At 36.6% G+C, this 12,980-nt stretch overlaps 2 protein-coding genes across 5 annotated transcripts in view; both read left to right on the forward strand.

The window, feature by feature from the left end:
• Positions 1-12,980, forward strand: part of LOC126378465 (glucose-6-phosphatase catalytic subunit 1) — a 214,899-nt gene that overhangs the window by 152,119 nt on the left and 49,800 nt on the right. The gene's annotated exons all lie outside the window — the stretch shown is intronic.
• LOC126378361 (decapping and exoribonuclease protein-like) lies at positions 447-12,846 on the forward strand. Of its 3 annotated transcripts, none has more exons than XM_050026645.1 (4): positions 461-602; positions 10,760-11,021; positions 11,549-11,687; positions 12,402-12,846. In XM_050026645.1, the coding sequence occupies exons 1-4, from the start codon at positions 587-589 to the stop codon at positions 12,633-12,635; spliced, it is 651 nt and encodes a 216-aa protein (XP_049882602.1). In that variant the 5' UTR covers positions 461-586; the 3' UTR covers positions 12,636-12,846. The 3 variants fall into 3 exon arrangements, with proteins under 3 accessions (XP_049882599.1, XP_049882602.1, XP_049882600.1); XM_050026643.1 differs by lacking the exon at positions 461-602 and adding an exon at positions 9,305-10,031; XM_050026642.1 differs by lacking the exons at positions 10,760-11,021; positions 11,549-11,687; positions 12,402-12,846 and adding an exon at positions 1,294-3,783 and having other exon boundaries at positions 447-602.

The raw sequence follows: 12,980 nt of genomic DNA on the forward strand, positions 1-12,980 counted from the left end.
TTGGATTATTTGATATTATAACCTGGGCTTTTTGGCGGCAACGGGAACGGGACAGTTGCTTTCTTCTTTGAATAATCTAAATAATTAATACGAAGTGGTGTTTTGTGGTTAATGATCGCATTAAGTTAATCGGAAAACATTCGCGACGTTGTTTTGTTATTATATCGGAATATTCAATAAACAAAGTGTTATCTATCTATTTTCGCTTCACAACTCGAAAGTTAATGCGGACTTTTGAGTTAATTCGTTTGGGGTTCGGAGTCTGCTCCGAGGGTGGGGGCTTAAGTTTCATCATTCATCGTCATCACCTTTCATCATTTCATTAATCACCAAGAAAAAAAAAACGTAATACATTGCTGTATGGGCATAGTTCCCTTTGCCTTCGAGGAAAACCAAAACAAAAAAAAATGATATAACCTGTGGTTTGAAGCGCGCGCGCGGTTTTTTGTAAAAGTGTGACTCATATCGCGGACCAAGCGGACAGATATAGTTACTGTGTTTACTTATTATGTGTTGGAAACTTGTTTTGTTGTTAAATTATTCGTGATGGAGAAACAATGACTATTTAAAATGTTATTCATGCCATATGACCGTGGACACAGGTACTTATTTACTATACTTATTAATAATTTCCTATTATATATAAAGTTTATTTAGATAACCTAAAATTGCACTTGTTGCACCATGATAACAAGTTATATTTAATCACTCAGAACCACCCAGGGGTTTCAAGAGTAAACCTACGGCCGTGAGCGACTCCAACCCCCTTTCGGGGACTGAGGACTCCTATTACGCATTTATAGTGATATAGATATTATACGTCCTTTCCTGCATGACGAACTTTATTTATTATATTATGATTCATGGCCTGGTAATCAGTCACCAGTTAACCATTATAATTCATTAACTCAACACAAGGACTACGACTCTATTCAAGCACTTGGTATGTTTCATACATTTCAGTTTTCTTCTGATAACTAGTGAAGTGGTTTCTGATAATTGTAATGTTATCATTCTCACTCACATTTCCTTCGTTTGCATTTTATGTTTATATGCTCAAGGTCAAAATAAAACAATTATTTATAACGCCGTGTTTAGGTAGGTAGAGTTCGCGGCACGAAAAAAGTTCCGCGGCCGTGGCGCTAGCGTCGCAGTATCTGTATGGAATGAGAGACTTTCTAGGCTACGTTCCTCAAAAACATGAATATAGATGGCGCTGTACAGATTTTCCTATCATCATATCGAAGTAGAAGGCTGGAGTACATGTACACTCGTCATAATTATCTGTTCCAGTTGAAGACAGAGCTGGAAATACAGCGAGTACAAGCAAGCAGCGCAGACTGCAGGAGGCTCGGGGTCCAGAGCGGACCACGAACCAATGGCCGCGGAGAAGAAAATAAAGTACAAAGGAACATCGAACAAACCAGCACCACTCGGCCATGACTACGAAATAAACATCATGATGCTCTCCTACTTACACGCTTGGAATAAAATGAAACAAACCGACACAGGCGCTAGTTACGCAACGAACGCCCCTGAATCGTACATCGCAACTGAAGTACAAGAAGCGGGATCATGTGAAGATGTGGTTCACATTGAAATCCAACACGACAAAGCTTATCTATACTTCCTGCAAGCCAAGCACAGCTGTCAGAAAAACAAACCCATAAAGCTCAAAGACTTACTTAACGAGAAAAATGGTGACTTTAGTCTGCTGAAATATTTCACATCTATCAGAGATGTAAAGAAGAAATTCGATCCACTTGGTAAAATTACACAGGGGAGACGTATAGATGCTAGTCACAGATTTATTATAATTACAAATATGATATTGGATAAGGAAGTGACAGGGCTCAAAGAGATCACGGAAGACTTTCTGTTTTTCGAACACGAGAAACAGGAGGGCAAACTGTATCGTGTAGGAATAAGTGATGAACCAGATAGCCTGTTCCAAAGGTTTAAGGCATTACTTAAGAGCAGAGAAGAAAAAGTTACATGCAAGACTACTAGCCCAAGCTTAAATGTCACTCACTTCAGTCCATCGCCGCTCTCTGCGTTACCCTGTCTACTGTTATCTTTATACAAGGCAACGATTGGAAAAGTGATGCAGCAGCCAACAGTTACAACCTTCTTGACCTCACTACAAATTCCACCGTGGTCACAACAGCCGCTTCCATTGAAACCATCGATGAAGTCTGACAATGAAAACGAATTAAAAGAGTTTTTTGAAGAATTCATCTTCGCTGTTAACCAACCTAATGTGAATCAATGCCGTTTTAAAGTTGAAGAAGAGTTACGAAAAATAACGGGTTTAGATGACACAATGTGGATAGCGAGGACACTAGCTGGAGAACTGAGCCACTGGGCGCATCAAAAAGATGGATGGTTCCTTACCAATCGAGACCGCAAGAATTTTTTTGAATATGTTAACCAACATTTAGCAAGTTGGGGGCAGGCAACTCTCACTATGAATAAAGTAGCAAACATTTTAAAGAAGGGCATCAGATTCAATCAAACGGAAGTTATTCAGGCTTTAAGAGGGTTTCTTAGCTGCAAAACTGCAAGTACGTCGTCGCTATGTATCGTATATTATGAACATTTGGGACTCACTGAAATTAAAGTAGCCCAGGCAATTAAAGAAAGTAAAAAAACAATATTTTCCGATCTTGATAATCTGCGCGATGAAACAAGTGATTCTAGCATAAATCCTGTTAATGCTTTTGAATCGAAGAGCATGAACTGTTTAATAATAACGGTAAAGACTGAGTCGGAACTGAATAGGAATATACGTTTAATTAAGTTATTTTTAGACATTGTTAAAAAAACAAATGATAAAAAAATTATTCTAATAGCTCCATCAGACCTGCGAAATTCTTTTGCTGTTTTAGGAATGAATTATGAAACAATTGAAGACAATGAAAACTGTTTAGCTGACCTTTCGAGGGAGTCGCAAGCAAAATTGGCTAAAGAGAGAGCGGTTGTGTTCCAAGATCAAAAAATAAATTTGGGGTTGCTTATGGATAACGAACTTAAGAAAAAAATGAGTGGTGAAATTCTTGAAAATTTCTTTGTGAAAGATTATGTAGTGAACCAAGTACATTCTTTTAATAACTACGAGCATGTTAAGAATTATTATGTTGACCGTGAATTATATCAACGAGACACATATATTGGAAACGAAATAATTAAAGCTGTTAATGAATTTATTATTACTGATGAAGATTATATTAATGACACAGACATTACAGACAAAGACATTTTGTTGACCACGCTAAATTATTATGACGATAATTATTTTCGCTCCCTATGTGTAAAGTTTAAACATCAGAACATTCATTGGTTGGTTAAGAATAACAATGGTAAACTTATATGGCGCAGAACTCACGGTTCGTTTACAAAGATACGGAAATTTGTAAATAATGACGAGTATCAGAATGTTAGCCCAAACACTGTTAAACATATAAAGGTTGAAGATTTACAGGATAGAGTAGTGATCATAACTGCTGAACCTGGGATGGGCAAGTCTACTGCGCTGTCTCATCTTGCTGCGAAATCTAAATCAGCTCTAATGTCCGAAAGTGAACCTCTATGCATTATTAAAACTAACTTAGAGGATCATTCTACTCAGTTTGATAACCTCGTCAAAGGGAAAGTAACAACCAAAGACGCTATAAAATTCATTTACAAAGCTATGAATTTGGAGCCCAGAAGTTCAAGATCGTTGATTTTCTGGAAGAGGACGACGAGGGCAAATTATTTTTTAAAGTAAATGAAAGTTGCTGCCAATTAGACGTCTTACTTTTAAAGCTTTTTGTATATTTGTACAACAAAGGAAATATTGTGATCTTACTTGATGGCTTTGACGAGACAGCTCCGAATTACAACAACAAAGTCCTTGATTTATTGGCTGCTGTGAAAAAGACGAGAGTGCACAAAATGTGGATCACCACCAGACCTTACAACATCGCGAGTGATCTAGAAGATAAACTGGACACTTTGGCGTATTCCCTTACTCCTTTGACCGAAGGAGAACAGCGAAAATTTCTTAGAAAGTTTTGGAGCTTTGAACTAGCCTTAAACACAGAAATTAAAGAAAAGGATCTTCGTAAATTTGTAACGGAATTAATGGAATTACTCCCTCAAGGTGATAAAGGTTCAAAAAAAATGAATATGAACGAATTTATGGCTATACCTCTCCTTATCGAGATGGTGGCTACTGTATATATGAAGCAATTTAAAGATTTTCTCGACACTGGTACCTGTAAGGACATGAACAGGGTATATACTATATATGAATTATATAACCAATTTTTTGAAATTCAATTCCTTCGACATCACAGCGTTTCTAAAAAAGCGAAAGACTTAGGTAATCACGAAATATTAAAGGAAATTGCAAGAAAAAAGAATGGGCGATTAGCTCTTTTAGAATTGTTTGAAGAATCTCACTTAGAAGGTTTAGTTTCAAAAGAAGAGAGGAGCCAATTAAAACGTTCAGTCATGGACGGTAGTGAAAAGACGGGGATTGCAGATAGATTGGTTGGAGGCAAGCCTCGGTTTGTTCACCGCACGTTCGCCGAATATTTTGCAGCTGATCTATTAGGAGACGTCATTCTGTCCAGGAGTACAGATCCTCAGAAGTACGAAGTAGCTAGAGATTTCGTATACGACATGATGACAGCACCTAAGTCACCGTTTCGTCTCGTATTCATATTCTTAAATTACAAACTCGTGTCATTTGAAAAACACAATCAAGAAATATTTTATGCGGCATTGAACGGAGAAATGGGAAAATTGGAAGAAATGCACGAGTGGCAAGACACTTTAGATTCCCACGGCAGAACTCCTTTGCATTTAATTTTATGTTGTGGGGACTCTAATATCCTTTCACCACTGTCCTATATGTTGAAGGATTTTGAATCGATCATGTTTTGGCGTGATGAACTCTTTAAATGGACTCCTTTACATTATTTAGCAGTGTGTCACAAATGTCCCTTAAAGTTAACTATAGATGCGGAAGATTTGGAAGATAAAGCGTCTGATTTACTAGACATGAGAGATCAATCACCGCTTTCTTTAGCGTTCCAACGAGACTGTAATTACCTGTGCAGCGTCAGGCTTCTATTTGAACTGGAAATAACAAAAGATTTAGAATGGGGCCGTGAATTGGCTACACGAATCATTACTACTAATCAAAGGATAGGACGTATCATTTTTAAACGAAACGTTGTTGCAAAGGATTGGGTGGATCATGATGGGAAAACCGAATTGCATTATTTTGTAATCCATGGTGGACTAAGTGACATATATTTATTGTTAAATAGAAATACACCAGACGTTTATAAAAGTGACAATAACAATAAAATACCTGCTCAATATTTTATTGAAACAGATTATTCAAATTGGTTTCGGGATGACCATCAGTTATTTCTGCTAGTGTATGTAAAGTTGTGTGAACCCTTACTAAGGACTGTGACTCCATATACAGAAAACATATCCGATTTGGTTTTTGTTTTAAAAACATATTACGATGTGTCTTACTTGCTTCTCGAGAATAACTTAGTTGACGTCAATGTACAAGATCAGAATGGAAAGACTGCTTTACACTATGCCGCAGCTGAGAAAAAACAGAGCATGGTAAAATTTTTGCTAAAATACAACGCAGACAAGCGCAAACGTGACAAATACGGTAACACTCCCGAACTTCACACCGAATCAATGGGTGAATTAAAACAACAAAATAGTCATTCAAACTTGTATGTAGGAGCGTATCGACGCTTAGAAAGGTCATTTCTACAAGGAGTAACGTATCATGTAAAATTGGCGATTCTGTTTCTAAAACAAAGCCTAGACCTTGGATACGCGGTGTTTATATATAAAGAACACGCAGGATTCTTTAACAATTTTAGTTATATATACAAAGATCAAAATAAATGGCGAACGACACTAAAACATGTTATTGTCAAATACAGACAAAAGGAATTTGGAAAGATTACCGAATACGATTTGATATGTCTCCAAGGCGATTTCTCCATATATACGCATTATCAAACGTACTGCCAGATAGATCGTGCTACAGGAAAAAAAGAAATAAACCAATACATCATTTACACAAACAGCGGCCTGGATCATAGCATCATTAACAATTTTTATGAAATTTCTTCACCAGGTGGTGCTTCGGATCCGAAGCGATTCAAACTGGGAAAACTATCAACTTTGTACAGAGAGTGTTTGAAAATGTGTCAGCGTAATCCTTTATTTGCAATATTAAGTAAAGAAAAATATGAAAAGAAATCCTCTATGGAAGCGAAAGATGAATGCATACGCAGATTCCTAGATAAACTTGTATTTGCTGTAAACCAGCCTAACGACAATGACTTACATAAAATCGTTCTTGAAGAAATGAATAAAGTAATTAAGGTGAATCTTGTTAATCCTGAACACTGGAAAACAAATCAGGTGGAGGAATATGTGAGAGACTGGTTCAAAGATAAGCAGGGGTGTTGGCTAGAACGTCATCACATTAAGAATTTCTTTACTGAATTCTTAGATCATTCATTTCCATCGTCAGATGCTGTGCCTCCTGTATATTATATGCGAGAATAGTATCTTTACGGCCATTTGAGTTATTGTCAAATAATACATCATCTTCAGCATCACCAACATGGTCAAATGATACATCGTCCTCAACATCGTCTAACGAAGAAAATTTGGCATAGTCAATCTCACCTGTCTATGTAAGTGACGATGTGATGATATGGCCTAAGTTGGGATGGGACACACTTATCTGTTCACTCTAGTTGAAAGCTCCAAGATTATGGTTTGGAAACACAAATTGCTTCTACTGCTAAGATTAGAACTCAGTATTTTTACTTTTAGAAATGAGCCTATATGGCATCGCTTCGTCTATTTTAAGTGTTTCTTTGTTCCATCTGAAAAAACCTTGCGTAGGCTCGAACATCCTCTCGACTGTTCGAAAATATCGGCGCAGTGGGTAGTTCTTCGAACACCGGAAGTCGATATACAGTAAACGCCAAAATATTTTAGAATCTTTTGTCTATTTGCAAATATTCTGTCAGTTAGAGTCAGAACATGTATTAGTTCTAACTAGATATTTGCAAAAACGTAACATATTACATAGTTCTAACTAACTGGATAAATGCAAATCTTATACTTACCAAATATTCTAGGATTTTTTGCGTTGATTTGATTTTTGATTGACTTCCGTCATAAGTATTGCCATTTTTTATACTTAAATATGTAGTTCTTTTTTGTTTAGAGTTTATAAAACGCGGCCAGTATATAACTAGTTCAAAGGTGCCCACCTTTGAACCAGTTACGAGAGGGGGCGGTATTTTAGACCGACCTGCAGTGTTTATGCAATAATTTAAAATGATTTTTTTTATATAATCGTAATTTTAATTTATAAGTGACAAATTGTATTTAATTTACTATTAAAAATAATAATTTATGTTAATAAAATGCTGCTCAAACTTGGAAAATAAAGACTAGCAACTTTTAAACATTCACGTATTGATAGACCCGACTAAAATAGTTTTGAGACTTTTTTTGTAAGTTGTAGATTTATTGCAGATGGCATTAATTACTTGGCTAGATACTTTGAGTATGTTTTTTTTCAATAACTCACAGTTATTTATTTTTGGACAGGAAACGTCTCATTATTAGCTAGTTTTATATGTATAAGTTATTAGTACTTAAGTCAATAATGCATTTTGATACTTACCACAAATGTTATTTTTTATTTGTTAAGCGAAGCTAGTGTTAAAATAGCATTAAAAACATTGTCATCTGGGGTTAAACACATCGGCACATCGAAGAAATTCATCTAAAAAAGCAATATTGCTATTTGACATTTGTTTGCATAGCGCACTTACTTTTGTATGCGCAAATGTCAAATTGCAATATATTTTTTTAGATGAATTGCTTCGATGTCGCCTTTTTAGCCCCTATGAAAGAAGTTCCGCGATTTCAAAGTCAGATACCTACTGCGACGTCACCGCTGCGGAGAGCGGCCGCGGGACTACTTTAATGGTGCAGACTATAGGTACCTACTTATTTGCGTTATAGAATGGTGCGGTGCGGATGACAGCTGTCAGAACAGGGGGGTTAAAATGGCCACATCGAAACAATTAATCTAAGAAAGCAATATTGCTATTTGACATTTGTTCGCATTGCGCACTTACTTTTATATGCCAAATATCAAATTGCGACATGGCTTTCTTAGATGAATTGCTTCGATGTGGCCATTTTAACCCCTCAGTTCTCTTTTGCACTAGGCTGTAAGCGTACATATTCTTTGTCCTGCTGTCATCCGCTCCATGCTAGTGGTAGTTAAGGTAAAACATATCCAGAGATGAAAAGGTGCGATTACGTCGCATTTAAACTCCTTTTGGTTTGGAGGTTTTGTATTTTTCTGTCTGCCATGTACTTAGATAATAGTTAACTTACACCTAGTTATTTTAAGAAGAATTTTGATCGTATATTTAGCGAATGCTGTCCGAGTTTTATTATAAATTGCCGTCGATTCTCGCGGAAAGCTTTCTCTAGCCAGACTATCAAGGAAACATATTTTGTTAATATTATGTTAGGACGCAGAGGATAATTATTATTTTCGGCTTGTACATATTTCAACTACTTATATAATTTAAATAGTTTTTTCCTTTCACTTATGCCTTTTTAATTAATTTACAAGGCCGAAATCTTCAAATCTTTGTAATTAAATATTGGTCTTTTTTGCTTAGCTATAAGGTTCTTATTTTTTTTAATAATACATTAAATATTTATTAAGTGAAGTTTGTTTTATTTTATCGGAGTTCGATTGAAAACTTGAGACAACTGGGGGGTTAAAATGGCCACACCGAAGCAATTCATCCAAAATTCATCTAAGAAAGCTTGTCCCGAACGTCTTATAGTCGCACGCAGTATTTGCATAAACAATTATTATATGCTTCTCCCATTACATTATTTAGTGTGCACCCGAGTCAAAGATCCGAGTAATGAGAAAATAGGTAATTATCACGTTAACGCTGTACAACGCCATCTATATTGTTTTTGAAGGTAGCCTGGAAACTCCTCCATCCGTCATGCCCACCAGGGTGGCGTCTATAGTAACAAAATAAATAATTCTATTTTGTAATTTTCGCGCTATTATTGGCACAGCCTGGTCTGAGTGTAATATAATGTATTTCTTGAGTATTCTTTAAAGTATTAAATGTCTGTGGTCAACACAAGACGTAAAAAAATATATAATAATATATAGTCTGTGCATTCGCCGCTCAAAAAAAAAGTCAATGTCAAAGTGATCAACCCCGTAGAGAGAGAGACGTGCGTGCGTGATAGAGACATGGTAGAGACACGAATTGAATTGAATTGACATCCTCTCTCGTAGCATCTCTACTTGGTCTGTGACCCAAAGGATCAACCGGAGTCAAAGATCAGTGGATAATACCGTGATAATACGTAATTTGTGTGGTTACATCCTCTTTGATTCGTGTGAATAAATTGTCGAGTGTTATCGTGAATTTATTAACAAAACTCTGTTTCTTCAAAGCAAAATATGAATTCTATTATTCTTAGTAAGCCTTATATAGTGGGGTACATGAGCGTTGATATTTCACGTAAATATCGCTCGGATTTATCAGAGCTCAAATATGTTACTGCTATACCTAGAGGACGCGTTTCATTTGATCTCAACCATAATATTGACAATGCGATCAAAAGAACTAGCGTAGATAATGTTGAAAAGATTGATTTACTTTTAAAATTTGTGTTAGATAAGAATGAAGCTGTAGACCCCAGTATACATTTCATTACATATAGAAGAACTCTAATTGCTGGTTTGTGCAGCGCTTTCGGTTTGGACCCCATAATTGTTGTAGCAACCCTTTTCAACGGCCACATATATTTATGCTCCCTCAATACACCGGATGAAGTATACAGAAAAGAACATAGAACAGGACAAGATAAAAAGTTCCTCGCTTGGGGCTATAAGTTTGAGCAGTACATGAATGCAGGTAAAATGTGATCTACTTATATAAAAATAAATTGCTATTCAAACTCTTGCTAAAACTCGTGATCGGCCATGCTGATTTAGCAGATTTTTGTTTTGAAATGTTAATTGGTATTAAACCGTCACCTCTGTGCCATGTGAGTCATAAGATCGCTGACCTTTACCATATTTTGTTGGAATGTGCCCGGAATTTAGACGTGAGAAGAAAGGTTTTTCCCTCTCAGGGTTTGATTTCTCTTGGCAACGGAAAAGTCAATTGCTGGTTGGCAGAGCCACTATTATGTAAGGCTTTTAGTTTATATTATCTGGTTGACCAATCCTTTGCCTAAGGGATAGGTACACAAAAGCACCTATGAGCCTGGCTTGATTACTATGGTGTTCAGAGCCTCATCAAAAATTTGAAAAAAGAAAAAAAAATGTTTGTTGTAGTCAAGGGAAGGTTTACTGAAAATCTGAGCCCACTAAGACATAAAGAACTAAGTTAAGTACGCCGTAATTGTCATATAATATTAGTCACAATACCGCAACCTTCTAAATGGCTCTACTTTATAAATAAATATATAAAGATGACTATATCCCAATTGGCCTCCATCACAAGATGAACTAAGCACCCACACCTCACCGAGCTTTGTGTTCAATCAACAAAAAATGGTAGTTTCTGTAAATAAAGCCTATTTTTAGTAGGTATTTTATGCTGGTTTTGTGTATCACCTTACAAACTTTTTTCTACAGATCTTCCGAGCCTCCAACCTGATATAGAGAAGCCGGTTGTAGAAAATGCAGAGTTTTCTCTTTTTTACCGAGCTACTTTGGGTAGCCATGAACTTTTATATGGTGCACAAATTGATGGTATGCTAGCCACCAGTGGCAAGGTGTCCGACCCTCCAGTAAATGCTGACCACGAAACAAATTTAAACTACCTTCGTAACAACGACTATGTGGAATTAAAAACGAATAGAGAAATTGAATATAGAAGGCAGGAAGAAAATTTTAAGTAACTATCATTTTATTTTATATTATTAAAAAAACACTTTATATATTTATTTTTTATATACCTATTCACTTGAAAACAAATAAAAATATATTGACATTTAAAGAGCAATGGCTCATTTTATAATTTTAATACTTTTAATACTATATACTTTTAATTATCATCATCATCAACATCATCTCCCTAGCCCCTAGATGATCCGTGCTTCGGAAGGCATGTTAAGATGTTGGTTCTGATTACTACTTACTGATGTAAGTAGTTGTTTCTTGCCCATGTCAGGGGCCTTTGGCAGCTCTAGTAACCTTGACACCAGGGTTGATGGGGTTGGTACTCCACCTCACAACCCACACATTAGAAGATCATTATCTCCCTAGCGTTATCCCGTTTTTCACAGGGTCCGCTTACCTAACCCGAAGATTTGACAGATCCGGTTTTCGGTTTTAGTTATCTCAATATAAGTATATATTCTATTATATATTTTTTTCTACTAATGTTATTCATACTAAGATTGGCAACTTTTTTGATTTCAGGAGAAATAAAATGCTTAAATGTTGGTGTCAGTGCTATTTAGCAGGCTTGAAAGGATTAATAGTGGGCTACAGAAACGATTTTGGTATAATTCAACGGTTACAATGGTTTGATACCAATGATATAGTCAGATACTGCCACGTAAGTTAACTTTTTACTGGTTCTTTGTTTTCGTTATTAAAAAGAATTTTAGTGTCTGCACTTAAGATAACTTAATTGCACTTTTCACTCAACCATTATAGATGGCGATACGGCTTACCTCTCACGTTGGTCTAACAGAAAGCTCGGTGACGTGTGGTTACTTAGTACATCATGCGATGGATGTACCTATGACTACCCCAGTGAGGGACTTTCCAGGCTAGGTTCCACAACAAAAATAGATGGCGCTGTATAACTCTATTTTCTGCCTTCGTTTAAGCTTTCTAATTTCATGGATAACGGACTTTCACTAACACAGTGAAGGCCTCCGTCTAGTGCAGTGGTTGAGCGTTGGGCTCATGATCCGGAGGCCCCGGGTTCGAATCCCGGTGGGGACATATAACAAAAACCACTTTGTGATCCCTAGTTTGGTTAGGACATTACAGGCTGATCACCTGATTGTCCGAATGTAAGATGATCCGTGCTTCGGAAGGCACGTTAAGCCGTTGGTCCCGGTTACTACTTACTGATGTAAGTAAGTAGTCGCTACATGAGTCATGTCAGGGGCCTTTGGCGGCTCAATAATAACCCTGACACCAGGGTTGATGAGGTTGGTATTCCAACTCACTATCCACACGATAAGAAGACTGACACAGTTGGCTCGACCCTTTCGGCGATGCGGCTCACCATCTAATAGACAACATTTTTTTTTTTCAGAACGTTTGGAGTCCTAGAACAGCCATAGAGTTTTTAGATTACTTTTTATCATTCATAAAGAAGAGTTTCAAGGACCATGTACAACAAGTTTTAGGAATTAATAGTAACTTCAGGGAAATAGGCCCTATTACTTTGAGATTCGACGTTGATGTTAACAAAAGAATCAACGTGAGTGAGACAACAGAGACCATCCTGCCTGACTGGTTTGTGGAAGCTAGAAAGAAAGGTAACTGAACGAATTCACGGCCCCGATTGCTGTAATTCGGAAGGCACGTTAAGATGTTGGTTCCGGTTACTACTTACTGATGTAAGTAGTCGTTACTTGATGGGGTTGGTAATCCACTTCACAACCCACAAGATAGAAGAAGACCTCTTCGGGGATGCTCTGTTATGTTATATGTATGACTGTAAATAAATAGAATAGTTTCGATTCGTTACTTTTGTATTGATGAGTTTTAATTCAACCCATTAAATAATTATATTACCTATGTCTGACGTGATTCAATTCTTGATGAATGGATTTTGCCAGTGTCACGTTTGAAGAAAATGCACAATAGGGCAGGAATAAAAAATTGGTAG

This window comes from Pectinophora gossypiella, chromosome 26 (assembly GCF_024362695.1).
Source record: "Pectinophora gossypiella chromosome 26, ilPecGoss1.1, whole genome shotgun sequence".
Classification (NCBI taxonomy): domain Eukaryota; kingdom Metazoa; phylum Arthropoda; class Insecta; order Lepidoptera; family Gelechiidae; genus Pectinophora; species Pectinophora gossypiella.